At 47.1% G+C, this 27,822-nt stretch overlaps 1 protein-coding gene across 3 annotated transcripts in view; it reads right to left on the reverse strand.

Annotated features, from left to right (window-relative positions):
• cracr2b (calcium release activated channel regulator 2B) overlaps window positions 1-27,822 on the reverse strand; it is a 41,888-nt gene extending 14,066 nt beyond the window's left edge. The window contains exons 1-14 of one of the 3 annotated variants that reach the window (XM_065002893.1): window positions 27,595-27,822; window positions 27,221-27,313; window positions 20,731-21,011; window positions 20,280-20,391; window positions 20,011-20,137; window positions 19,704-19,850; window positions 18,240-18,330; window positions 16,053-16,148; window positions 10,902-11,089; window positions 10,415-10,486; window positions 9,892-9,946; window positions 5,949-6,028; window positions 5,628-5,751; window positions 5,194-5,326 (exon numbers count right to left, since the gene is read on the reverse strand). In XM_065002893.1, coding sequence (XP_064858965.1) covers window positions 5,194-5,326; window positions 5,628-5,751; window positions 5,949-6,028; window positions 9,892-9,946; window positions 10,415-10,486; window positions 10,902-11,089; window positions 16,053-16,148; window positions 18,240-18,330; window positions 19,704-19,850; window positions 20,011-20,137; window positions 20,280-20,391; window positions 20,731-21,009 — 1,504 coding nt within the window. In that variant the 5' untranslated portion in view covers window positions 21,010-21,011; window positions 27,221-27,313; window positions 27,595-27,822. Of the gene's footprint in view, window positions 1-5,193; window positions 5,327-5,627; window positions 5,752-5,948; window positions 6,029-9,891; window positions 9,947-10,414; window positions 10,487-10,901; window positions 11,090-16,052; window positions 16,149-18,239; window positions 18,331-19,703; window positions 19,851-20,010; window positions 20,141-20,279; window positions 20,392-20,730; window positions 21,012-27,220; window positions 27,314-27,594 lie in introns of all 3 variants that reach the window. The other 2 variants (XM_065002892.1, XM_065002891.1) reach the window with 2 other exon arrangements.

Below are 27,822 nucleotides of genomic sequence, written 5' to 3' on the forward strand. Positions count from 1 at the left end.
CACTATCCCCATTCCCATGTAGTCCACTACCTCCCCATGAGTCCACTACCTCCCCATGTAGTCCACTACCTCCCACATGACCACTACCTCCCCATGTAGTCCACTACCTCCCCATGCAGTCCACTACCTCCCCATGTAGTCCACTACCTCTCCATGCAGTCCACTACCTCCCCATGTAGTCCACTACCTCCCCATGTAGTCCACTCCCTCCCCTATTCCCCATGTAGTCCTCTCCCTCCCCTATTCCCCATGTAGTCCACTACCTCCCCGTGTAGTCCACTACCTCCCCTATTCCCCATGTAGTCCACTACCTCCCCATGCAGTCCACTACCTCCCCTATTCCCCATGTAGTCCACTACCTCCCCATGCAGTCCACTACCTCCCCATGCAGTCCACTACCTCACCATGCAGTCCACTACCTCACCATGCAGTCCACTACCTCACCATGCAGTCCACTACCTCCCCATGTAGTCCACTACCTCCCCATGTAGTCCACTACCTCCCCATGTAGTCCACTACCTCCCCATGCAGTCCACTACCTCCCCATGCAGTCCACTACCTCCCATGCAGTCCACTACCTCCCCATGCAGTCCACTACCTCCCCATGCAGTCCACTACCTCCCCATGTAGTCCACTACCTCCCATGTAGTCCACTACCTCCCCATGCAGTCCACTACCTCCCCATGTAGTCCCCCTCCCCTATTCCCCATGCAGTCCACTACCTCCCTATTCCCCATGTAGTCCACTACCTCCCCATGCAGTCCACCCCTCCCCTATTCCCCATGTAGTCCACTCCTCCCCATGCAGTCCACTACCTCCCCATGTAGTCCACTCCCTCCCATATTCCCCATGTAGTCCACTCCCTCCCATATTCCCCATGTAGTCCACTCCCTCCCCTCTTCCCCATGTAGTCCACTACCTCCCCATGCAGTCCACTACCTCCCCATGTAGTCCACTACCTCCCCATGTAGTCCACTACCTCCCCATGTAGTCCACTCCTCCCCTATTCCCGTGTAGTCCACTCCCTCCCCGTGTAGTCCACTACCTCCCCGTGTAGTCCACTACCTCCCCTATTCCCCATGTAGTCCACTACCTCCCCTATTCCCCATGTAGTCCACTACCTCCCCATGTAGTCCACTACCTCCCCTATTCCCCATGTAGTCCACTACCTCCCCATGTAGTCCACTACCTCCCCATGTAGTCCACTACCTCCCCATGTAGTCCACTACCTCCCCATGCAGTCCACTACCTCCCCATGCAGTCCACTACCTCCCCATGCAGTCCACTACCTCCCCATGCAGTCCACTACCTCCCCTATTCCCCATGTAGTCCACTACCTCTCCATGCAGTCCACTACCTCCCCATGTAGTCCACTACCTCCCCATGTAGTCCACTACCTCCCCATGCAGTCCACTACCTCCCCCCCATGTAGTCCACTACCTCTCCATGCAGTCCACTACCTCCCCATGTAGTCCACTACCTCCCCATGTAGTCCACTCCCTCCCCATGCAGTCCACTACCTCCCCATGCAGTCCACTACCTCCCCATGTAGTCCACTACCTCCCCAGTCCACTACCTCCCCATTCCCCATGTAGTCCACTCCCCCCTCCCCATGTAGTCCACTACCTCCCCTGTAGTCCACTACCCCATGCAGTCCACTACCTCCCCATGTAGTCCACTACCTCCCGTGCAGTCCACTACCTCCCCATGTAGTCCACTACCTCCCCATGTAGTCCACTACCTCCCTATTCCCCATCCCCCTCCCGGTGTAGTCCACTATCTCCCCATCCCACTATTCCACTACCTCCCCATGTAGTCCTACCTCCCCATGTAGTCCACTACCTCCCCATGTAGTCCACTACCTCCCCATGTAGTCCACTACCTCCCCATGTAGTCCACTACCTCCCCATGTAGTCCACTCCTCCCCTATTCCCCATGTAGTCCACTACCTCCCCATGTAGTCCACTACCTCCCCATGTAGTCCACTACCTCCCATGCAGTCCACTACCTCCCCATGTAGTCCACTACCTCCCCATGTAGTCCACTACCTCCCCATGTAGTCCACTACCTCCCCATGCAGTCCACTACCTCCCCATGTAGTCCACTACCTCCCCATGTAGTCCACTCCCTCCCCTATTCCCCATGTAGTCCACTCCTCCCCCCCATGTAGTCCACTACCTCCCATGTAGTCCACTACCTCCCCTATTCCCCATGTAGTCCACTACCTCCCCATGCAGTCCACTACCTCCCCTATTCCCCATGTAGTCCACTACCTCCCCATGCAGTCCACTACCTCCCCATGCAGTCCACTACCTCCCCATGCAGTCCACTACCTCACCATGCAGTCCACTACCTCACCATGCAGTCCACTACCTCCCCATGTAGTCCACTACCTCCCCATGTAGTCCACTACCTCCCCATGCAGTCCACTACCTCCCCATGCAGTCCACTACCTCCCCATGCAGTCCACTACCTCCCCATGCAGTCCACTACCTCCCCATGTAGTCCACTACCTCCCCATGTAGTCCACTACCTCCCCATGCAGTCCACTACCTCCCCATGTAGTCCACTCCCTCCCCTATTCCCCATGTAGTCCACTACCTCCCCTATTCCCCATGTAGTCCACTACCTCCCCATGTAGTCCACCCCCTCCCCTATTCCCCATGTAGTCCACTCCCTCCCCATGTAGTCCACTCCTCCCATGTAGTCCACTCCCTCCCTCCCCATGTAGTCCACTCCCTCCCATATTCCCCATGTAGTCCACTCCCTCCCCTCTTCCCCATGTAGTCCACTACCTCCCCATGCAGTCCACTACCTCCCCATGTAGTCCACTACCTCCCCATGTAGTCCACTACCTCCCCATGTAGTCCACTACCTCCCCATGTAGTCCACTCCCTCCCCTATTCCCCGTGTAGTCCACTCCCTCCCCGTGTAGTCCACTACCTCCCCGTGTAGTCCACTACCTCCCCGTGTAGTCCACTACCTCCCCGTGTAGTCCACTACCTCCCTATTCCCCATGTAGTCCACTACCTCCCCTATTCCCCATGTAGTCCACTACCTCCCCATGTAGTCCACTACCTCCCCATGTAGTCCACTACCTCCCCATGTAGTCCACTACCTCCCCATGTAGTCCACTACCTCCCCATGTAGTCCACTCCCTCCCCTATTTCCCCATGTAGTCCACTCCCTCCCCTATTCCCCAAGTAGTACACTCCCTCCCCTCTTCCCCATGTAGTCCACTCCCTCCCCTATTCCCCATGTAGTCCACTACTTCCCCATGTAGTCCACTACCTCCCCATGTAGTCCACTACCTCCCCATGTAGTCCACTACCTCCCCATGTAGTCCACTACCTCCCCATGTAGTCCACTCCCTCCCCTATTCCCCATGTAGTCCACTACCTCCCCATGTAGTCCACTACCTCCCCATGCAGTCCACTACCTCCCCATGCAGTCCACTACCTCCCCATGCAGTCCACTACCTCCCCATGCAGTCCACTACCTCCCCATGCAGTCCACTACCTCCCCATGCAGTCCACTACCTCCCCATGTAGTCCACTCCCTCCCCTATTCCCCATGTAGTCCACTACCTCCCCATGCAGTCCACTACCTCCCCATGTAGTCCACTACCTCCCCATGTAGTCCACTCCCTCCCCATGTAGTCCACTACCTCCCCATGTAGTCCACTCCCTCCCATATTCCCCATGTAGTCCACTCCCTCCCCTATTCCCCATGTAGTCCACTACCTCCCCATGTAGTCCACTCCCTCCCATATTCCCCATGTAGTCCACTCCCTCCCCTATTCCCCATGTAGTCCACTCCCTCCCCATGTAGTCCACTCCCTCCCCTATTCCCCATGTAGTCCACTCCCTCCCCATGTAGTCCACTCCCTCCCCATGTAGTCCACTCCCTCCCCATGTAGTCCACTACCTCCCCATGTAGTCCACTACCTCCCCATGTAGTCCACTACCTCCCCATGTAGTCCACTACCTCCCCATGTAGTCCACTACCTCCCCATGTAGTCCACTACCTCCCCATGTAGTCCACTGCCTCCCCATGTAGTCCACTACCTCCCCATGTAGTCCACTACCTCCCCATGCAGTCCACTACCTCCCCATGTAGTCCACTACCTCCCCTATTCCCCATGTAGTCCACTCCCTCCCCTCTTCCCCATGTAGTCCACTACCTCCCCTCTTCCCCATGTAGTCCACTCCCTCCCCTCTTCCCCATGTAGTCCACTCCCTCCCCTCTTCCCCATGTAGTCCACTACCTCCCCATGTAGTCCACTCCCTCCCCTATTCCCCATGTAGTCCACTCCCTCCCCTCTTCCCCATGTAGTCCACTCCCTCCCCTATTCCAATTGTAGTCCAATCCCTCCCAAATTGCCCATGTAGTCCACTACCTCTAAATTGTTATATGCTTTAAATTCCCGGATGTCGTAATCATTCCACCTTTTCTGTACCAAAATGAAGGAATGGTGGCAACAACACACTCTCAATATTAGTGAGTCTAGTATGTTGATATGTGTTGCTTACATCATTACTAAAGAGTATGCTATAAATAGTATGTAGTAAGCGAGACAGATTTTGGACATGACCACTTTCTTACCCACAGCAGTACCCAGTGTGTTATTGGGTCTAACTCTCTTACCCACAGTAGTACCCAGTCTGTTATTGGGTCTAAATCTCTTACCCACAGTAGTACCCAGTGTGTTATTGGGTCTAACTCTCTTATCCACAGTAGTACCCAGTCTGTTATTGGGTCTAAATCTCTTACCCACAGTAGTACCCAGTGTGTTATTGGGTCTAACTCTCTTACCCACAGTAGTACCCAGTGTGTTATTGGGTCTAACTCTCTTACCCACAGTAGTACCCAGTGTGTTATTGGGTCTAACTCTCTTACCCACAGTAGTACCCAGTGTGTTATTGGGTCTAACTCTCTTACCCACAGTAGTACCCAGTGTGTTATTGGGTCTAACTCTCTTACCCACAGTAGTACCCAGTGTGTTATTGGGTCTAACTCTCTTACCCACAGTAGTACCCAGTCTGTTATTGGGTCTAACTCTCTTACCCACAGTAGTACCCAGTCTGTTATTGGGTCTAAATCTCTTACCCACAGTAGTACCCAGTCTGTTATTGGGTCTAACTCTCTTACCCACAGTAGTACCCAGTCTGTTATTGGGTCTAACTCTCTTACCCACAGTAGTACCCAGTGTGTTGGGGAAGTGTCCATTGCAGTAGTGGTGGATGAAGGAGCTTTTGCCCACTCCCGAGTTCCCCAAAAACACCACCTTGAATACCCTCTGAGGGTGGGTGCTGGTCAGTCTGGCCTGTAGAGGAAGGAGCAGATGGGGGGGGGGTATGCAACTTTATTCAGTTGGTCTGTCTAAATTCTCAGTCGTAACGTAAGTATGTCCCAGACCTTCCATCGTGGTTTTACAGAATGCAAATGTCCTGCAAATGTCCTATATTTGCATATCTCTCTCTCTCTCTCTCTCTCCTCTCTCTCTCTCTCTCTCTCTGTCTTCATCTCTCTCCTCTCTCTCCCTTTACCTTTCTCTCCTCCTCGCTCTCCTTTTCGCTCCCCCTCTCTCTCTCTCTCTCTCTCTCTCTCTCTCTCGTCCACAGTACCTGTATTGCTTCAGTCCCTCCATTATCGTCACAGCTGTGTTCTCTGAATCTTCTCTTGGACGAGTTACATGGTATCCCGTCTGAAGCCAGCTCCAGCTCTGATTGGCTGAAAGAGCTCAGCTGTCTTAGTAAATCAACGGGACAGAACATTAGTTACTTCCTTAGGTCAATTATACTTAGTTACTATAAAACAGTCATAATAACTTCATAACTTAAGTTATTATAACTGTTAGTTCCATCTTAAAACTTCATTAAAAATAGACTAAGGCTGCAGCCTGCCTAGCATGCGGTTTAACTGGCTGAATCATGGATGAAACAAACCTTTCGATTGGCTTGTCTTGCAGTATGTAGTTCCCTATCACTGAGCCTTTCTTCCGCAGAGGCTTCCTGACATTAGGAGGCTGAACATGATGGCAGAGAAACAAGAATGAAAAAAACAAAAATGGATATAGGTGTTGTTTATTCGGGCACCAAAATGGTGATTTAACAACATTTATTTGGTCAAAAAGACATTAAATATGAACACATGAACATGTTTACAAATATAAGATAAAAATAGATAACAGATAACAGGTAAATACACAGTTCTCAAGTAAAGTGTTTAATTGCGTAAAAGCATTGTGTAAAGTGCAACAATTACCGACAACTCAGTTTACTAAACTCTAGTTAAATAATCGTCTCGTCAATATCGCATGTTTCAAATGAAATCACACTGCTAGATTACAATGAGGTTAAGGATCTTTTTTTTTTGCACATTGCTTTTGCACTAGGAAAATGTCCCCTCCCCTCCCGTCCCGTCCCCTCCCGTCCCCTCCCGTCCCCACCCCTCCCCTCCCGTCCCCACCCCTCCCCTCCCGACCCCTCCCGTCCCCACCCCTCCCCTCCCGTCCCGTCCCCTCCCGACCCCTCCCGTCCCCACCCGTCCCGTCCCGTCCCGTCCCGTCCCCTCCCCTCCCGTCCCCTCCCGTCCCCTCCAGTTGTTTATTTTACAATATTGTACTGTATGCTGGATTGCAAGAACTTCCTGTGTTTTCAATACTTTGTTCCTTTTATTAAATTAAAAACAACAAAAACGTTTGATCAAGAAAGATGAAAGTGCTACCTTGGAATCTACAGACCATTAAAGATACAGTATTATGGGATGCATATTTCTCACCTTCAAAATAACATTGTTCAAAAAAAATACTCAAACTCAACAACAACAACAAACATCTATAAAATGCCGTTTACCTCAGAAACAGCGATTTTACCTCAGAAACAGCGATGCCGTTTACCTCAGAAACAGCGATGCCGTTTACCTCAGAAACAGCGATGCCCTTTGCGTTGGAACAGACTTGGAGGTACCAGTCTGTTCCTTCGCCACACAACAATAACATTCATTATGGCCCAGAAGTTTTTCCTTTACAATGTAACGTGATCTGACCAAGGAAGATCTCCAGGCCTTGTTTTGCTCACAGCCTCTCTCAAAACATACCCCTAAAAAACAGTGACTCTGAAATATCATCACAGTTACAAATATTACCCAGTACTAGAGATGCCGTCTACAAACCATAGGTATGGTTCAGTGGGGGGTAGTAGGGGTGTGTCCAGGGAGAACTAGCATGGTTCAGTAGGGGTAGTGGGGTTGTGTCCAGGGAGAACTAACATGGTTCAGTAGGGGTAGTAGGGGCGTGCCCAGGGAGAACTAGCATGGTTCAGTAGGGGTGTGTCCAGGGAGAACTAGTATGGTTCAGTAGGGGCATGTCCAGGGAGAACTAACATGGTTCAGTAGGGGTAGTGGGGGCGTGTCCAGGGAGAACTAGCATGGTTCAGTAGGGGCGTGTCCAGGGAGAACTAACATGGTTCAGTAGGGGTAGTGTGGGTGTGTCCAGGGAGAACTAGCATGGTTCAGAAGGGGTAGTGGGGGCGTGTCCAGGGAGAACTAGCATGGTTCAGTAGGGGCGTGTCCAGGGAGAACTAACATGGTTCAGTAGGGGTAGTGTGGGTGTGTCCAGGGAGAACTAGCATGGTTCAGTAGGGGTGTGTCCAGGGAGAACTAGCATGGTTCAGTAGGGGTGTATCCAGGGAGAACTAGCATGGTTCAGTAGGGGTAGTGGGGGTGTGTCCAGGGAGAACTAGCATGGTTCAGTAGGGGTGTGTCCAGGGAGAACTAGCATGGTTCAGTAGGGGTGTGTCCAGGGAGAACTAACATGGTACAGTAGGGGTGTGTCCAGGGAGAACTAGCATGGTTCAGTAGGGGTGTGTCCAGGGAGAACTAGCATGGTTCAGTAGGGGTAGTGGGGGTGTGTCCAGGGAGAACTAGCATGGTTCAGTAGGGGTAGTGGGGGTGTGTCCAGGGAGAACTAACATGGTTCAGTTGGGGTAGTGGGGGCGTGTCCAGGGAGAACTAGCATGGTTGAGTAGGGGTGTGTCCAGGGAGAACTAGCGTGGTTCAGTAGGGGTAGTGGGGGTGTGTCCAGGGAGAACTAGCATGGTTCAGTAGGGGTGTGTCTAGGGAGAACTAGCATGGTTCAGTAGGGGTGTGTCTAGGGAGAACTAGCATGGTTCAGTAGGGGTAGTGGGGGTGTGTCCAGGGAGAACTAACATGGTTCAGTAGGGGTAGTGGGGGTGTGTCCAGGGAGAACTAACATGGTTCAGTAGGGGTAGTGGGGTGTGTCCAGGGAGAACTAACATGGTTCATTAGGGTAGTGGGGGTGTGTCCAGGGAGAACTAGCATGGTTCAGTAGGGGTAGTGGGGGTGTGTCCAGGGAGAACTAACATGGTTCAGTAGGGGTAGTAGGGGTGTGTCCAGGGAGAACTAACATGGTTCAGTAGGGGTAGTGGGGGTGTGTCCAGGGAGAACTAACATGGTTAAGTAGGGGTAGTGGGGGCGTGTCCAGGGAGAACTAGCATGGTTCAGTAGGGGTATTGGGGGTGTGTCCAGGGAGAACTAACATGGTTCAGTAGGGGTGTGTCCAGGGAGAACAAGCATGGTTCAGTAGGGGTGTGTCCAGGGAGAACTAGCATGGTTCAGTAGGGGTAGTGGGGGTGTGTCCAGGGAGAACTAGCATGGTTCAGTAGGGGTGTGTCCAGGGAGAACTAGCATGGTTCAGTAGGGTGTGTGGTTCAGTAGGGCGTGTCCAGGGAGAACTAGCATGGTTCAGTAGGGGTGTGTCCAGGGAGAACTAGCATGGTTCAGTAGGGGTGTGTCCAGGGAGAACAAGCATGGTTCAGTAGGGGTGTGTCCAGGGAGAACTAGCATGGTTCAGTAGGGGTAGTGGGGGTGTGTCCAGGGAGAACTAGCATGGTTCAGTAGGGGTGTGTCCAGGGAGAACTAGCATGGTTCAGTAGGGGTGTGTCCAGGGAGAACTAGCATGGTTCAGTAGGGGCGTGTCCAGGGAGAACTAACATGGTTCAGTAGGGGTGTGTCCAGGGAGAACTAGCATGGTTCAGTAGGGGTAGTCGGGGTGTGTCCAGGGAGAACTAGTATGGTTCAGTAGGGGTGTGTCCAGGGAGAACTAGCATGGTTCAGTAGGGGTGTGTCCAGGGAGAACTAGCATGGTTCAGTAGGGGCGTGTCCAGGGAGAACTAATATGGTTCAGTAGGGGTAGTGGGGGCGTGACCAGGGAGAACTAGCATGGTTCAGTAGGGGGTAGTGGGGGTGTGTCCAGGGAGAACTAGCATGGTTCAGTAGGGGTAGTGGGGGTGTGTCCAGGGAGAACTAGCATGGTTCAGTAGGGGGTAGTGGGGGTGTGTCCAGGGAGAACTAGCATGGTTCAGTAGGGGTAGTAGGGGCGTGTCCAGGGAGAACTAGCATGGTTCAGTAGGGGTGGGTCCAGGGAGAACTAGCATGGTTCAGTTGGGGTAGTGGGGGCGTGTCCAGGGAGAACTAGCATGGTTCAGTTGGGGTAGTAGGGGCGTGTCCAGGGAGAACTAGCATGGTTCAGTAGTGGTAGTAGGGGTGTGTCCAGGGAGAACTAGCATGGTTCAGTAGGGGTAGTAGGGGTGTGTCCAGGGAGAACTAGCATGGTTCAGTAGGGGTAGTAGGGGCGTGTCCAGGGAGAACTAGCATGGTTCAGTAGGGGTAGTAGGGGCGTGTCCAGGGAGAACTAGCATGGTTCAGTTGGGGTAGTAGGGGCGTGTCCAGGGGGTGGAGCCCCGTATAGTGACAGTGGGAGTTTGGGAGTGGTGATGGTGGGACAGACTGGTGGAGACGAGGGGAGACGAGGAGAGGCGAGGAGAGAAGAGGAGAGACGAGGAGAGAGCGTCGGTGACTAACACTGACCCTCTTCTGGGACTGATGTGTGTCTTTCTCATCTCTCAGACGTTTGTTCATATCCCTGAGAGGATAAACAAATCAGAAACAAACACATAGTAACGCGTACAGTAAGCACTTCATAAACAACAAATGTGATTTGCTCTCCAATAAACAAACTGGTAACCCGCAGACAGACAGACAGACATGCAGGCAGACCACAGGCAGGCAAACACAGACAGACAGACACAGGCAGGCAGGCAGACGACAGGCAGGCAGGCAGACGACAGGCAGGCAGTCAGACAGACAGACGACAGGCAGGCAGGCAGGCAGGCAGACAGATGATAGGCAGGCAGACAGACGACAGGCAGGCAGTCAGACAGACGACAGGCAGGCAGGCAGACGACAGGCAGGCAGGCAGACGACAGGCAGGCAGTCAGACGACAGGCAGGCAGTCAGACGACAGGCAGGCAGTCAGACAGACGACAGGCAGGCAGGCAGGCAGGCAGGCAGATGATAGGCAGGCAGACAGACGACAGGCAGGCAGACAGACCTCAGTAACTCCAACTGCCTCTGCAGACTGTCTTTTTCTTTCTGCATGTTCTTGGAGACCTTGAGCACAGTCCTAGAGGGAAACACACTGACAATCAATGCAAAAGTTGTGGGTTCAATTTCCACAACGATCACGTACACAGACAAAAAATATATTTTCAAGCGTACCGTGTCAACAACACAAATATAAACATTTTCAGAGAATATGGCAAAGCACGTAGGAGTTAGCCATCCCCTCTCCGACCTCTCTCTCCCTCCTTTCCCTCTCTGCTCCCCCCCTCTCCGACCTCTCCTCCCCCCCTCTCCGACCTCTCTCTCCCTTTCCCTCTCTGCTCCCCCTCTCCTCCCCCCTCTCCGACCTCTCTCTCTCCCTCCTTTCCCTCTCTGCTCCCCCCCTCTCCTCCCCCCCTCTCCGACCTCTCTTCCCTCTCTGCTCCCTCACCCCTCCCTCCCTCCTGGCTCCCTCGGTTTCCCTCCCTCCTCCCTACCTCTCTCTGCTCCTCTCCTCCTGGGCAGTGTTTGACTGAAGGAACTTTAACTGTTTCAGGGCTTTCTGTAGCTCCTCCCGGCTGGTCTCTAGCTGCTCCTGGAGCTGTATGTTCAGACTGTGGAGCTTCTGATTCTGCACCCTGATGTCTGCCTGCTCATAGCCCAGCGCCTGGATACGAGCCTCCAGCTGGGGGGGGGGAGAAGATGAAGCTGAAACAGGATGACTGAATGGATCGCTTACTCATATCAACATACAGTGAAGGTAGAAATAGAATGACTAGAGCACACACAACCTCCTATACTATTCCAACCTACAGTTGAAGTCAGAAGTTTACATACACTTATGTTAAGAGTCATTAAAACTCGTTTTTCAACCCCTCCACAAATTTCTTGTTAACAAACTATAGTTTTGGCAAGTCGGTTAGGACATCTACTTTGTGCACGACACAAGTCATTTTTCCAACAATTGTTTACTGACAGATTATTTCACTTATAATTCACTGTATCACATTTCCAGTGGGTCAGAAGTTTACATACACAAAGTTGACTGCGCCTTTGAACATCTTGGAAAATTCCAGAAAACTATGTCATGGCTTTCGAAGCTTCTGGTAAGCTAATTGACATTTGAGTCAATTAGAGGTGTACCTGTGGATGTATTTCAAGGCCTACCTTCAAATTCAGTGCCTCTTTGCTTGACATCATGGGAAAATCAAAAGAAATCAGCCAAGACCTCAGAAGAAAAAAATGTAGACCTCCACAAGTCTGGTTTATCCTTGGGAGCAATTTCCAAACACCTGAAGGTACCACATTCATCTAAACAAACAATAGTACGCAAGTATAAACACCATGGGACCACGCAGCCGTCATACCGCTCAGGAAGGAGACGCGTTCTGTCTCCTAGAGATGAGCGTACTTTAGTGCGAAAAAAAAAGAAAAGGACCTTGTGAAGATTCTGGGAGGAACAGGTATAAAAGCATCTATATCCACAGTAAAAAGAGTCCAATATCGACAGAACCTGACCATCCGTGAAGCACGGGGTGGTAACAACATGTTGTGGGGGTGCTTTGCTGCAGGAGGGACTGGTGCACGTCACAAAATGGATGGCTTCATGAGAAAGGAAAATGATGTCAATATATTGAAGCAACATCAAGACATCAGTCAGGAAGTTACAGCTTGGTTGCATAGTTCCAAAGTTGTGGCAAAATGGCAACCTCTTGAAGCTAGGGGGCACTATTTTTATGTTTGGAAAAATAACGTTCCCAAAGTAAATGGCCTATTTCTCAGGACCAGATGCTAGAATATGCATATAATTGACAGATTAAGATAGAAAACACTCTAAAGTTTCCAAAACTGTCAAAATATTGTCTGTGAGTATAACAGAACTGATATTGCAGGCTAAACCCTGAGGATAATCCAACCAGGAAGTGCCTCTTATTTTGACATTTCTGTGTTCCTATACGTGCCTGTCCTTCATTTAAAGGGATATCAACCAGATTCCTTTTTCTGTGGCTTCCCTAAGGTGTCAACAGTCTTTAGACATAGTTTCAGGCTTTTATTTTGAAAAATGAGCGTGAAGTGGAGAGGTGGGGGCTCTCAGAGTGAGTTGGTGCACAATTGAGTAAACCGGCCATTGTTCCTCCCGCTGTTATGGAAAAAGCTACACACTCGGTTGATATATTATCGAATATATATTTTAAAAACGACCTGAGCAATGATTATAAAAAACGTTTGACATGTTTCTGTGGACATTATGAAGACTATTTGGAATTTCCATCTGCGTTGTCGTGACCGCTCTTTCCTGTGGATTTCTGAACATAACGCGACAAACAAACGTCGGTATTTTGGATATAAAAATAATCTTTATGGAACAAAAGGAACATTTGCTGTCTAACTGGGAGTCTCGTGAGTGAAAACATCCAAAGATCAAAGGTAAATGGTTAATTTGATTGCTTGTCTGATTTTTGTGACCAAGCTTCCTGATGCTAAGTGTACATAATGCTATGCTAGGCTATCGATAAACTTACAAACGCTTGGTTTGCTTTCGCTGTAAAGCATAATTTCACAAATCTGAGACGACAGGGTGATTAACAAAAGGCTAAGCTGTGCTTTGCAATATTGCACTTGTGATTTCATGAATATGAATATTTTCTAGTAATATTATTTGACTGCTATTCAGCGTTGCTGACGACAATTATCCATTTTTACATATTCTTCTTGCAGACGGTAATGATCCCGCTACAGGGATTGGTAGCGTCAAGAAGTTAAGGACAACAAAGTCAAGGTATTGGAGTGGCCATCACAAAGCCCTGACCTCAATCCTATAGAAAATGTGTGTGCAGAACCAAAAAAAGCATGTGCAAACAAGGAGGCCTACAAACCTGACTCAGTTCCACCAGCTCTGTCAGGAGGAATGGGCCAAAATTCACCCAACTTATTGTGGGAACCTTGTGGAAGGCAACCCGAAACATTTGACCCAAGTTAAACAATATAAAGGCAATGCTACCAAATACTAATTTAGTGTATGTAAACTTCTGACCCGCTGGGAATGTGATGAAAGAAATACAAGCTGAAATAAATCCCTCTCTACAATTATTCTGACATTTCACATTCTTAAAATAAAGTGATGATCCTAACTGACCTAAGACAGGGAATTTTTACTAGGATTAAATGTCAGGAATTGTGAAAATCTGAGTTTAAATGTATTTGGCGAAAGTGAATGTAAACTTCAGATTCACCTGTATATATAACACTAATACATTACCAAACAAACTCTTTAATCCCTCAGCCCATCCCACCTATCACCATAGACCACCCCCTCAGCCCATCCCACCTATCACCATAGACCGCCCTTGTTTGGTTTCCATGTGCCAAAATTTTTCAATTGTGCAATTTTCCCCTCATAGCCTGGTTCCTCTCTAGGTTTCTTCCTAGGTTCTGGCCTTTCTAGGGAGTTTTTCCTGGCCACCGTGCTTCTACACCTGCATTGCTTGCTGTTTGGGGTTTTAGGCTAGATTTCTGTACAGCACTTTGAGATATCAGCTGATGTATGAAGGGCTTTATAAATACATTTGATGAGAACATTTTTCTGAAGCAAATCTCTTCTGACAGTGACATTTTCTATGTTGTATTTATTATGGATCCCCATTAGTTCCTGCCAAGGCAGCAGCTACTTTTCCTAGGGTTTATTATGGATCCCCATTAGTTCCTGCCAAGGCAGCAGCTACTTTTCCTGGGGTTTATTATGGATCCCCGTTAGTTCCTGCCAAGGCAGCAGCTACTTTTCCTAGGGTTTATTATGGATCCCCATTAGTTCCTGCCAAGGCAGCAGCTACTTTTCCTAGGGTCCAGCAAAATTGAGACTGTGATACAATTTTAAAAACATTACAATACATTCACAGATTTAACAACACACTGTGTGCCCTCAGGCCCCTACTTCACCACTATCACATATCTACATTACAACATTCTTGAGTGTGTATATTGCGTATGTTATCGTGTGTGTGTGTGTGTGTGTATGCATGTTTTCTATGTTTGTGTTGCTTCACAGTCCTCGCTGTTCCATAAGGTGTATTTGTATCTGTTTTTTAAATCTGATTCTAACTGCTGCATCAGTTACCTGATGTGGAATAGAGTTCCATGTAGTCATGGCTCTATGTAGTACTGTGGAATAGAGTTCCATGTAGTCATGGCTCTATGTAGTACTGTGGAATAGAGTTCCATGTAGTCATGGCTCTAGTCAATGGTTCCATGTAGTCATGGCTCTATGTAGTACTGTGGAATAGAGGTCCATCTAGTCATGGCTCTATGTAGTACTGTGGAATAGAGTTCCATGTAGTCATGGCTCTATGTAGTACTGTGGAATAGAGTTCCATGTAGTCATGGCTCTATGTAGTACTGTGGAATAGAGTTCCATCTAGTCATGGCTCTATGTAGTACTGTGGAATAGAGGTCCATCTAGTCATGGCTCTATGTAGTACTGTGGAATAGAGTTCCATGTAGTCATGGCTCTATGTAGTACTGTGGAATAGAGTTCCATCTAGTCATGGCTCTATGTAGTACTGTGGAATAGAGTTCCATGTAGTCATGGCTCTATGTAGTACTGTGGAATAGACTTCCATGTAGTCATGGCTCTATGTAGTACTGTGGAATAGAGTTCCATGTAGTCATGGCTCCATGTAGTACTGTGGAATAGAGTTCCATGTAGTCATGGCTCTATGTAGTACTGTGCACCTCCCATAGTCTGTTCTGGACTTGAGGACAGTGAAGAGACCACTGGTGGCATGTCTTGTGGGGTATGTATGGGTGTCCGAGCTGTGTGTTAGTAGTTTAAACAGACCTCTGGTGGCATGTCTTGTGGGGTATGTATGGGTGTCTGAGCTGTGTGCCAGTAGTTTAGACAGACCTCTGGTGGGTGTCTGAGCTGTGTGCCAGTAGTTTAAACAGACCTCTGGTGGGTGTCTGAGCTGTGTGCCAGTAGTTTAGACAGACAGCTCGGTGCATTTCAACATGTCAATACCTCTCACAAATACAAGTAGTGATGAAGACAATCTCTCCTCTACTTTGAGTCAGGAGAGATTAACATGCATATTAGTTATCTCTCTGTGTCCATCCAAGGGCCAGCTGTGCTTCCCTGTTCTGAGCCAATTGTAATTTTCCTAATTCCCTCTTTGTGGCACCTGACCACACGGCTGAACAGTAGTCCAGGTGCGACAAAACTAGAGCCTGTAGGACCTGCCTTGTTGATAGTGTTGTTAAGAAGGTAGAAACTAGGGCCTGTAGGACCTGCCTTGTTGATAGTGCTGTTAAGAAGGTAGAAACTAGGGCCTTGTGGGAAATAGCTGAACTTTACTAGGACTAGATATTTAACCTTTTAATTTATTATTATTATTTAAACCATTTAATTGTATTTATATGTTTAAAATGGCTGATGTTGAAGCAGTAGAACAGACTGACAGATAAGAGCCCACTTTATAAAGTGTGAACACTGGCTTAGCCCCGGGTTAAAATCTCCCTTTGTACTCCAGGCGACAGTAGGCACTATGGACTACTTCAAAATGGAGATGGCCTCAATGCTCAGTGCTCTCACAAGACGTCATAATGGGACAGACACAAAGAGTCTAAGTCTCTATCTAAGTCTATGATGTCTCTACCTCTCTCTGCTTGGCCAGGGTGGTCTCCAGTTCCTGCTCCCTCGTCTTCAGCTCCTCAGCAATCTTCTGTCTTCTGTCCCACTGTCTGATACTGTCCTTTAACGTGAAGTACAGTCATCATCATCATCATCATCATCAGCCATTAGTTAGGGCTGAAATACATCACACCGTGTTTTTCTGGGTCTACGGTGCTGTGGTGGAGAACCGCTCACATTTAACGATTCAGTTAAGCCCAAATCGTAGTGAACTAGTAGTCGTAAAGTACCTAGCTACACCTCGGTGGCAGTACGATTGGGAGAAATGGGGCCAGAATTGGGGTGATATATGCCGAGGCAGGTGTAGCAAAGGAAATCATCATGGCAACCGAAGTAGATGCTGTGGTCCCGTCTATTGTAAATCGGGGGTGGCTGTGGGGTGGCTGTGGGGGTGGCTGTGCAGCCGGTGAACAGAAGAGCAGCAACACTCTGAACGAAGCTTGTTTAATCTTAGACGAAAGTTGAATCAATATGCCTCGTACGATCGCTCAACGATTCATTAGTATTCTACTTAGACTGAATATGGTTGTACAACGTCAGACTCTACTGTCGGACCAGGTTACATAGTACAACGTCAGACTCTACTGTCGGACCAGGTTACATAGTACAACGTCAGACTCTACTGTCGGACCAGGTTACATAGTACAACGTCAGACTCTACTGTCGGACCAGGTTACATAGTACAACGTCAGACTCTACTGTCGGACCAGGTTACATAGTACAACGTCAGACTCCAGGTTACATAGTACAACGGACTGTCAGGTTACATAGTACAACGTCAGACTCGGACCAGGTTACATAGTACAACGTGGCTGTCGGACCAGGTTACATAGTACAACGTCAGACTCTACTGTCGGACCAGGTTACATAGTACAACGTCAGGCTGTCGGACCAGGTTACATAGTACAACGTCAGACTGTCGGACCAGGTTACATAGTACAACGTCAGGCTGTCGGACCAGGTTACATAGTACAACGTCAGACTGTCGGACCAGGTTACATAGTACAACGTCAGACTGTCGGACCAGGTTACATAGTACAACGTCAGACTCTACTGTCGGACCAGGTTACATAGTACAACGTCAGACTCTACTGTCGGACCAGGTTACATAGTACAACGTCAGACTCTACTGTCGGACCAGGTTACATAGTACAACGTCAGACTCTACTGTCGGACCAGGTTACATAGTACAACGTCAGACTCTACTGTCGGACCAGGTTACATAGTACAACGTCAGACTCTACTGTCGGACCAGGTTACATAGTACAACGTCAGACTCTACTGTCGGACCAGGTTACATAGTACAACGTCAGGCTGTCGGACCAGGTTACATAGTACAACGTCAGACTCTACTGTCGGACCAGGTTACATAGTACAACGTCAGGCTGTCGGACCAGGTTACATAGTACAACGTCAGACTGTCGGACCAGGTTACATAGTACAACGTCAGGCTGTCGGACCAGGTTACATAGTACAACGTCAGACTGTCGGACCAGGTTACATAGTACAACGTCAGACTGTCGGACCAGGTTACATAGTACAACGTCAGACTGTCGGACCAGGTTACATAGTACAACGTCAGACTGTCGGACCAACAACACCACCACAGAATAAGGACATTTTATTGTAGATTGTTTTCTGTTTTTTTACCATTCAGCACAATGTTCATGTGGCCTGAAGTCAACAGCTCGAAGCACTAAGCTTAGTATGATTCGTGTCGGTTTTGTTGCTAAACAACATCAACCCCAGTCTACAGCCCAGCAGACTATTTACATTTACAGAGCGACATACAGTAGTGAGTGCATACTTTATTCATACTTTATTCATACTTTATTCATACTTTATTCTCCTCCTGTCTGTCTCCTCTGCCCTCTCTCTCTCTCTCCTTCTCTCTCCTCCTCCTTACATTTACAGAGCGACATACAGTAGTGAGTGCATACTTTATTCATACTTTATTCATACTTTATTCATACTTTATTCATACTTTATTCTCCTCCTGTCTGTCTCCTCTGCCCTCTCTCTCTCCTCCCCCTGTCTGTCTCCTCTGCCCTCTCTCTCTCTCCTTCTCTCTCCTCCTCCTTACATTTACAGAGCGACATACAGTAGTGAGTGCATACTTTATTCATACTTTATTCGCAGACCAGATAGCTACCTGAGCGAGTCGTTTCTCTCTCTCCTCTCTGTTCTGACTCTCCATCTCCTCGTATATGGACCGAACAACCCTGTCGTGGTCACTCTCCCGTCTGAAACACAACAACACATTAGAGTATGTTAGTAAGTATGTTAATAGTATGCTAATAGTATGTTAGTAAGTATGTTAACCGTAAGTATGTTACTAGTAAGTATGTTAATAGTAAGTATGTTAATGGTAAGTATGCTAATAGTATGTTAGTATGTTGATAAGTATGTTAGTAAGTATGTTAATAGTAAGTATGTTAATAGTAAGTATGTTAATAGTAAGTATGTTAATAGTATGTTAGTAAGTATGTTAATAGTAAGTATGTTAATGGTAAGTATGTTAATAGTAAGCATGTTAATAGTATGTTAGTAAGTATGTTAATAGTAAGTATGTTAATAGTATGCTAATAGTATGTTAGTAAGTATGTTACTAGTAAGTATGTTAATGGTAAGTATGTTAATAGTAAGCATGTTAATAGTATGTTAGTATGTTGATAAGTATGTTAATAGTAAGTATGTTAATAGTAAGTATGTTAATAGTAAGTATGTTAGTAAGTATGTTAATGGTAAGTATGTTAATAGTAAGTATGTTAATAGTATGTTAGTAAGTATGTTAATAGTAAGTATGTTAGTAAGTATGTTAATGGTAAGTATGTTAATAGTAAGTATGTTAATAGTATGTTAGTAAGTATGTTAATAGTAAGTATGTTGATAAGTATGTTAGTAAGTATGTTAATGGTAAGTATGTTAATAGTAAGTATGTTAATGGTATGTTAGTAAGTATGTTAGTAAGTATGTTACTAGTAAGTATGTTAATAGTATGCTAATAGTATGTTAGTAAGTATGTTAATAGTAAGTATGTTAATGGTAAGTATGTTAATAGTAAGTATGTTAATGGTAAGTATGTTAATAGTAAGTATGTTAATGGTAAGTATGTTAATAATATGCTAATAGTATGTTAATGGTAAGTATGTTAATAGTAAGTATGTTAATGGTAAGTATGTTAATAGTAAGTATGTTAATGGTAAGTATGTTAATGGTAAGTATGTTAATAGTATGCTAATAGTAAGTATGTTAATAGTATGCTAATAGTATGTTAGTAAGTATGTTAGTAGTAAGTATGTTAATAGTATGCTAATAGTATGTTAGTAAGTATGTTAGTAGTAAGTATGTTAATAGTATGCTAATAGTATGTTACTAGTAAGTATGTTAATGGTAAGTATGTTAACAGTATGTTAGTAAGTATGTTAATTGTAAGTATGTTACTAGTAAGTATGTTAATAGTATGCTAATAGTATGTTAATAGTAAGTATGTTAATGGTAAGTATGTTAATGGTAAGTATGTTAATGATAAGTATGTTGGTGTTTACTGCTCCACTTCACCAGCTGTATGAATTGACAGTCACATAAATGAATGATATGAGGAGAGAATAGAGACCTGCGTAGAGCCAGTTCCAAACTGTCTCTCTCCCTCAGTGAGTCTTGTAGATGAGACACAGAGTGGACTAGGACATCCTCCAGGATAGAGAGCAGCTCTGGTCTGTCTCTCTGGAGAGCACACCACAGGGTACCCAGCTCGCACTGACTGGCATGAAGACACACAATACAGCAGGTTACAGGGTTACACAACACACAGCACAACTTAACTCTTTTACAGGAAGCTAGAATCCAAATACTGGTTACGAATATAAAACGTTGGGCGAACTCTCTCCAAAACGCTTCATCGGGTCTTCCTCGTCACTCACTCTTTGAAGAGTTTGTCAGCTCCCAGCTCTGTCAGTATCTGAATAAATCGGAGTTCTCCTAGCTCTTCGTTTTCCTCGGTCTCTGTCTGCCTTTTCTCTGTGCTCTCCTCCACCACCATCAACTCCCCTGCTATCAGAGACAGACAGACAGACAGACAGACAGACAGACAGAGAGACAGAGAGACACAGAGACAGGGAAAATGTGTCAATAGTAAGTATGGTATTGGTCAAAGGTCCAGCATGTCATGAAATGAGTGAGCGGTACACACCAAGGCCCATGTTAAACTCGACAGGAGTTAGGAATCCGTTTCTGTCTCTGTCCAGACTCTCAAAAACAGACTCCAGCTGTTCTGGGGAGAGAGGTAACTCCCCCTGCAGTCTCTGAGAGGAGAGAAGAGGAGGAGAGAGAGAGAGAGGAGATGGGAGAAGAAGATAGAGGAGGGAGGGAGAGAAGAGAAGAAGACAGAAGAGGGGGTCAAGAGAAGAGGGGGAGAGAGAAGGACAGGAGAGGAGAGAAGAGAAGTGAGAGGAGAGGGGAAGAGAGAGGAGATGGGAGAAGAGAAGAAGACAGAAGAGGAGGGGGAGAAGAGGGGGTGAGAGAAGGAGAGGAGAGAGGAGGGGAGAGAGAGGACAGGAGACGAGAGATTAAAGGTTTTATAAATATGTTTATTGTGTTTATGTTTAAAGCGTTCTGAATCTCAATCCACTGGACTCACTAACCTGCATATCTCTCTTGGTGATGAAGCCTTTTCCTTCTTTATCACAGAGAACAAACAGCTCTTTGGCCTTCCCCATGGTCTCTGGCTGCACCATCCCGGACACCCCTTCCTTGAAGCTAGGTGACCCCCCATGGCCGCGCACCCCTACCCCTTTGCCACCCGGCCTGAGACTGCCACATCCACCTGGCGTTGACAAGATCCGCTGTCTGCGGCTGCATGGGGATGCAGTTCCGCTTCCCTCACCTATCAACACCTCACCGTCCTTCAACCAGCTAGACATCACTGGAGGGGGCGGGGGAGAGGGTGGAGGGGAGGGGGGTGGATGGAAGAGGAGGGGGGCAGGGGGAGAGATGGAGAAGAGGGGAGCGGGGAGAGATGGAGAGGAGGGGGCGGGCGGAGAGAGATGGATGGAGAGAGGAGGGGGAGATGGATGGAGGGGAGGGGGCATGGGGGAGATGGATGGATGGAGAGAGGAGGGGAGAGATGGAGAGGAGGGGGCGGGGAGAGAGAGATGGATGGAGGGGAGGGGCGGGGAGAGAGATGGATGGAGAGAGGAGGGGGAGAGAGATGGATGGAGGGGAGGGGGCAGGGGGAGATGGATGGATGGAGAGAGGAGGGGGCGGGGGAGATGGATGGAGGGAGGGGGCGGGGAGAGAGATGGATGGAGAGAGGAGGGGCGGGGAGAGAGATGGATGGAGAGGAGGGGGCGGGGAGAGAGAGATGGATGGAGGGGAGGGGGCGGGAGAGAGAGATGGATGGAGGGGAGGGGGCGGGGGAGAGAGATGGATGGAGGGGAGGGGGCAGGGGGAGATGGATGGAGGGGAGGGGGCGGGGAGAGAGATGGATGGAGAGAGGAGGGGGGCGGGAGAGAGATGGATGGAGAGGAGGGGGGCGGGAGAGAGATGGATGGAGAGGAGGGGGCGGGGGAGAGAGATGGATGGAGAGGAGGGGGCGGGGAGAGAGATGGATGAGAGGAGGGGGCGGGGGAGAGAGATGGATGGAGAGAGAGATGGATGGAGAGGAGGGGGCGGGGGGAGAGAGATGGATGGAGAGGAGGGGGCGGGGGAGAGATGGATGGAGAGGAGGGGGCGGAGGGAGAGATGGATGGAGAGGAGGGGGCGGAGGGAGAGATGGATGGAGAGGAGGGGGCGGGGAGAGAGATGGATGGAAGAGGGGGCGGGGCAATGGGAGACAGAGAGAGGAAGGGGGCGGGGCAGTGGGAGACAGAGAGAGAGGAAGGGGGGGGGCAGTGGGAGACAGAGAGAGAGGAAGGGGCGGGGCAGTGGGAGACAGAGAGAGAGGAAGGGGGCGGGGCAGTGGGAGACAGAGAGAGGAAGGGGCGGGGCAGTGGGAGACAGAGAGAGGGGGGGCAGGGCAGTGGGAGACAGAGAGAGGAAGGGGGCGGGGCAGTGGGAGACAGAGAGAGGAGGGGGGCGGGGCAGTGGGAGACAGAGAGAGGAAGGGGGCGGGGCAGTGGGAGACAGAGAGAGGAAGGGTGAGAAGGAGAGAGAGAGATGTTACGCTTCATATGGTGTCTAATCTATTAAAAACAACAGTCTCAACAAGTCATGTGATGTCAGTCAATCATCTATTCATTATCCCACACAGCAACAACAAAAAACTGCTAGATAAACTTTGTAGCAATTCAATTGTTGTGTTTATATAAATTGTTAGATTAACTTTATAGTAATTATATTGTTGAGTTTATATAAGCAGCTATGAAATTTCTAGTAATTATATTGTAGTGTTTATATAAGCTGCTAGATGATCTTCCTAGTAATTAAATTGTAGTGTTTATATAAATTGTTAGATTAACTTTCTAGTAATTATATTGTAGTGTTTATTTTAGCTGTTTAGAAAAAAAAGACAGAAACTGGTAACACAGCTCAGTTACACAACCACCTCTCACTAATCTCCTTCAAGCTTTCCTTTGTGTGTGTATCATGTCTTCTCTTTCAAGTGTTTACTAAGTGATCCTGTCAGGTCAGGATCCTGCGGCAGCTCTGTTTACATGAACTGAAGGGTAGCCGACCTGGCCATGCAGATACTCCCTTGTTAAACATTACAGTACAGACCACACATAGTAAAAGTGTTTGTATCTTGAGCTACTTCAACAGGTGCTTGTCATGTCATGGGTCCGTATTGATAAAAGCGTCTCAGTGTAGCAGTAGCTGGTCTTAGGATCAATGATTGAAGTGGATTTAACCTGTGACATCGATAAGGGGTTATAGCTTTCACCTGGATTCACCTGGTCAGTCTGTGTCATGAAAAGAGCAGGTGTTCTTCATGTTTTGTATATTCAATGTGATAGATTATATATATGCATATATACTTATTCCATGTTTTCTTGGTGTTAGTCTAAATTCAAAATCTTCACCCGTCTACACACAATACCCCATAATGACAAAGTGAAAACATGTTAAGGAATTTTTGCTCATTTAATGTAAATTAAATACATAAATATCTAATTTACATAAGTATTCACATCCGGGAGTCAATACTGTAGAAGCACATCCAACTTCGCGGCAACAGTTTGGGGAAGACCCTTTCCTGTTTCAGCTCGACAATGCCGCCGTGCACTAATCGAGGTCCATGCGGAAATGATTTGTCGAGATCGAAGTGCAAGAACTTGACTGGCCATTTTCGTGAACGGGGTAGTGTACCCACACACACACACACACAGTGACCAGTTTATTAGGTACACCCATCTAGTAATGTGTCGGACCCCCCTTTTGCCTCCAGGACAGCCTGAATTCTTAGGGGCATGGAAAAGTTGCTCAATCGGTATCAAGGGACCGAACGTGTGCCAGGAAAACATTCCCCACACCGTTACACCCCCGTGTACTGAACATCTATACACTGTATGAGTGTACAAGAATTACAAACACCGGCTCTTTCCATGACATAGAATGACCAGAGGAAAGCTAACTAAGATCCCTGATTGTTAAATCCACTTTAAAATCGGTGTAGATGAAGGGGAAGAAACAGGTTAAAGAAATATTTTTAAGCCTTGAGACAATTGAGACATGGATTGTGTATGTCTGGCATTCAGAGGCTGAATGGGCAAAACAAAAGATTGAAGTGCCTTTGAACGGGGTACGGTAGAGTTTCCCGTGTGTATCAAGAATGGTCCACCACCCAAAGGACATCCAGCCAACTGTGGGAAGCATTGGAGTCAACATGGACCAGCATCCCTGTGGAACGCTTTCGACACCTTGTAGAGTCCATGTCCTGACGAACTGAGGCTGTTCTGAGGGCAAAAGGTGGGGTGCAACTCAATATTAGGACGGTGTTCATAATGTTTTGTACACTCGCAAAATGACTTGTTGACTGTTCTAATGATGGAACCAGTTTATAAAAGCACAGCTCCTCAGGCCTTATTGCTTCAGTAACCCATTTGTAAATTGTGTAACCCAAACATGATCGTTGACTTTTAATTTTTTAGGCTAAGGCTACGCCTAGAACACAACCCCTAGAACACAACCCCTAGAACACAACCCCTAGAACACTACGCATAGAACACTACGCCTAGAACACTAAGCCTAGAACACTACGCCTAGAACACAACCCCTAGAACACAACCCCTAGAACACAACCCCTAGAACACTACGCCTAGAACACTACCATTCAAAAGTATCCTTGTCTCCTACATTGAACCACTAGTGTATAATGTAATGTAATGTAATGTAATGTGTGTGTGTGTGTGTGTGTGTGTGTGTGTGTGTGTGTAACCTCCGTCCTGCAGAAGTGAAGCACCCATCTGCTCCATGTGTTATCAAACAGTAAACAGCCCAAGGGACATTGCGATGGCATTTCCAGAGAAACAAATAAATTGGTTCACTATCAGGTTACAGCTTGACCTTTAGCGGGGGAAGTAGTGAAGGAGAGCACAGCTCGGGAAGAAGGACAGACTATTAGGATGCACACTCTTATATATCTGTGCTTGCTTTGAGCTTTTCCTGGGCTTTATTAATGGGATAAGATAATAGTCCCCCCAAAGAACTGCAAACCCTGAACCATCTGTCACTCCTGCAGACGAGAGCTGAAACGCTGAAAGTATTTGGCAGGTTTTCTAATAGTACCTGAACCCAGGTCGGCCCTCCACTGAGCACCAGGATATAAATAATACTCACCAGGATGGTGTCATGTGATGATAACCCTTGTCTGTCTGTCTGTCTGTGCGTCTGTCTGTGAGTCTGTCTGTGCGTCTGTCTGTGTGTGTCTGTCTGTGTCTGTCTGTGTGTGTCTGTCTGTGTCTGTCTGTGTGCGTCTGTCTGTGTCTGTCTGTGTGCGTCTGTCTGTGTGCGTCTGTGTGCGTCTGTCTGTCTGTGCGTCTGTCTGTCTGTGTGCGTCTGTCTGTCTGTGCTTCTGTCTGTCTGTGCGTCTGTCTGTCTGTCTGTGCGTCTGTCTGTCTGTCTGTCTGTCTGTCTGTCTGTCTGTCTGTCTGTCTGTGCGTCTGTCTGTCTGTCTGTCTGTCTGTCTGTGCGTCTGTCTGTCTGTGCGTCTGTCTGTCTGTGCGTCTGTCTATGTGTCTGTCTGTCTATGTGTCTGTCTATGTGTATGTCTGTCTGTCTGTCTGTCTGTGCGTCTGTCTGTCTGTCTATGTGTCTGTCTGTCTGTCTATGTGTCTGTCTGTCTGTCTAAGTGTCTGTCTGTCTAAGTGTCTGTCTGTCTAAGTGTCTGTCTGTCTAAGTGTCTGTCTGTCTAAGTGTCTGTCTGTCTAAGTGTCTGTCTGTCTAAGTGTCTGTCTGTCTATGTGTCTGTCTGTCTATGTGTCTGTCTGTCTATGTGTCTGTCTGTCTATGTGTCTGTCTGTGTCTGTCTATGTGACTGTCTGTCTGTCTGTGCGTCTGTCTGTCTGTCTGTCTAAGTGTCTGTCTGTCTAAGTGTCTGTCTGTCTGTCTGTCTGTCTGTCTGTGTCTGTCTATGTGTCTGTCTGTCTATGTATGTGTCTGTCTATGTATGTGTCTGTCTGTCTATGTGTCTGTCTGTGTCTGTCTGTGTCTATGTGTCTGTCTGTCTGTCTGTGCTTCTGTCTGTCTGTGCTTCTGTCTGTCTGTGCTTCTGTCTGTCTGTGCTTCTGTCTGTCTGTGCTTCTGTCTGTCTGTGCTTCTGTCTGTCTGTGCTTCTGTCTGTCTGTGCTTCTGTCTGTCTGTGCTTCTGTCTGTCTGTGCTTCTGTCTGTCTGTGCTTCTGTCTGTCTGTGCTTCTGTCTGTCTGTGCGTCTGTCTGTCTGTGCGTCTGTCTGTCTGTGCGTCTGTCTGTCTGTGCGTCTGTCTGTCTGTGCGTCTGTCTGTCTGTGCGTGTCTGTCTGTCTGTCTAAGTGTCTGTCTGTCTGTCTAAGTGTCTGTCTGTCTGTCTAAGTGTCTGTCTGTCTGTGTGTCTGTGAGGCCATCAGGTGACCAGGGGAAAGAGACATGCAAATGAAGCATTTGCAGTGGTTTTGCATTGACATAACCATTACGATTGCCTGCAATTATTATGTGGTAGAGAGATATGGTAGAATTAATGGAATCAGAATATATATATATATATTAGGAGACCAATAGACCTAGGCATCAAGGATTATACAGTGATTTCAGACAAAACTTATTCAAATTAAACTATTTATTTTCACATTTTCTAACCGAAACTTCCTTTATTTATTTTGTTATTCTATATAATATATAATTCAAAGTTACCCTATTAGATACAATTCCACCAAAAACAGAATCCATTCAAATACTTCTGAGTTCTTACATTCTGTGTTTACCAGATAAACTGGTATGATACTGCTGAGGAGAATATAACATGCATCTCAAAAATGACTACATGTTTAAAGATAATACCATAATATGCACCACATATTAACACATTATTCTGAGCACATTGAAAGATATTTGATGATACCACATGAAGTATTTGGAAATACATAAAACGACTAAAAACATGAAATATATAAACTACTAAAACATGAAATATATAAACTACTAAAAACAAGAACCAACAACTCCTCTCTGCCATGAATAACACCAGCCAGGGTCTGATAAGTGTCTCACTGTATGGATGGAAGATCTATAGAAGTACATGTAAACTAACTGTACTAAAACCATATACAACGTAAAACAAACACCTTTACTAAAATACCACCTTTAGAATGTAGATGGCTTTGTTAAAGACTTTGTAGTGCTCATTCATGAATAAGAATAAAGTAAGAATAAAATACATATTTATAACTCAGTTTGTTTCTTAAATCCAAAACTGAAGTGTTCCACCTCAAGCCGTAGTTAATGAATAACTACAGAAAGCAATGTACAGTAAGTAGTTAGGGAAACCTGATCCACTGTGAAGCTATGTATTATTAAAAAGCTGAACAGTAGGCGTATAAGTTCATTATCACATCAACTAAAAAAAAAAACATTTAAATTATGACCCTGCCAGTGCAGAATTGAATATGTAATGGTCGTAAGATATAATACTCGTAACATACTCGTTTTGAAGCGTCCGACTCACCTCTCCGATACTTGTCCCAGGTGTCAACCTCCTGTGTGTTCACCGGGGGACTTTAAACTTTCCCTGCAAGTCACAGGAGGGCGCATTGGAAACCTGTTGGTGTTACCGTAAAGTTCCGTGAAGCACAGACGAAAGAGGAAGCGAGACATCCCACTCCCTCGTGTTTTCTTGTTTCAATGGAAGATAATCAACTAAGTAGACCAGAACCAGCTGCAATCGAATTGGCGTCTATGGGAGAGCCACCCATTTAAGTAGACAGGAACTGACCATTTTTTTTCTCTAAATGTTCATTTATCCGCAATCTTTGGTGTAGATAAGAAAACATGAAGTACGCGATAGGACTATGGATATTTGATCAATTAGGAGGTACTCACCTCCTGCGACCTCTCTCCTCCGTCCTCACTCTCTCGCCAATCTTCTCAATGGAGAGAATGTGGATGGAATTGCGCTCGTTTGAAATGAGACGGCACTATTCCACTCGTGCGTCATTAGGCAAATGACGTATACAAGGGTGGATTCCCTCCAAAATATTTGTAATACATTTTATAGCTACAACAATAAGTAGCATGGTGTTTCTTAAACGTGTGGATGGTTTTCTCTTC

The sequence above is a fragment of the Oncorhynchus nerka genome, linkage group LG17 (genome assembly GCF_034236695.1).
Source record: "Oncorhynchus nerka isolate Pitt River linkage group LG17, Oner_Uvic_2.0, whole genome shotgun sequence".
Taxonomy (NCBI): Eukaryota; Metazoa; Chordata; class Actinopteri; order Salmoniformes; family Salmonidae; genus Oncorhynchus; species Oncorhynchus nerka.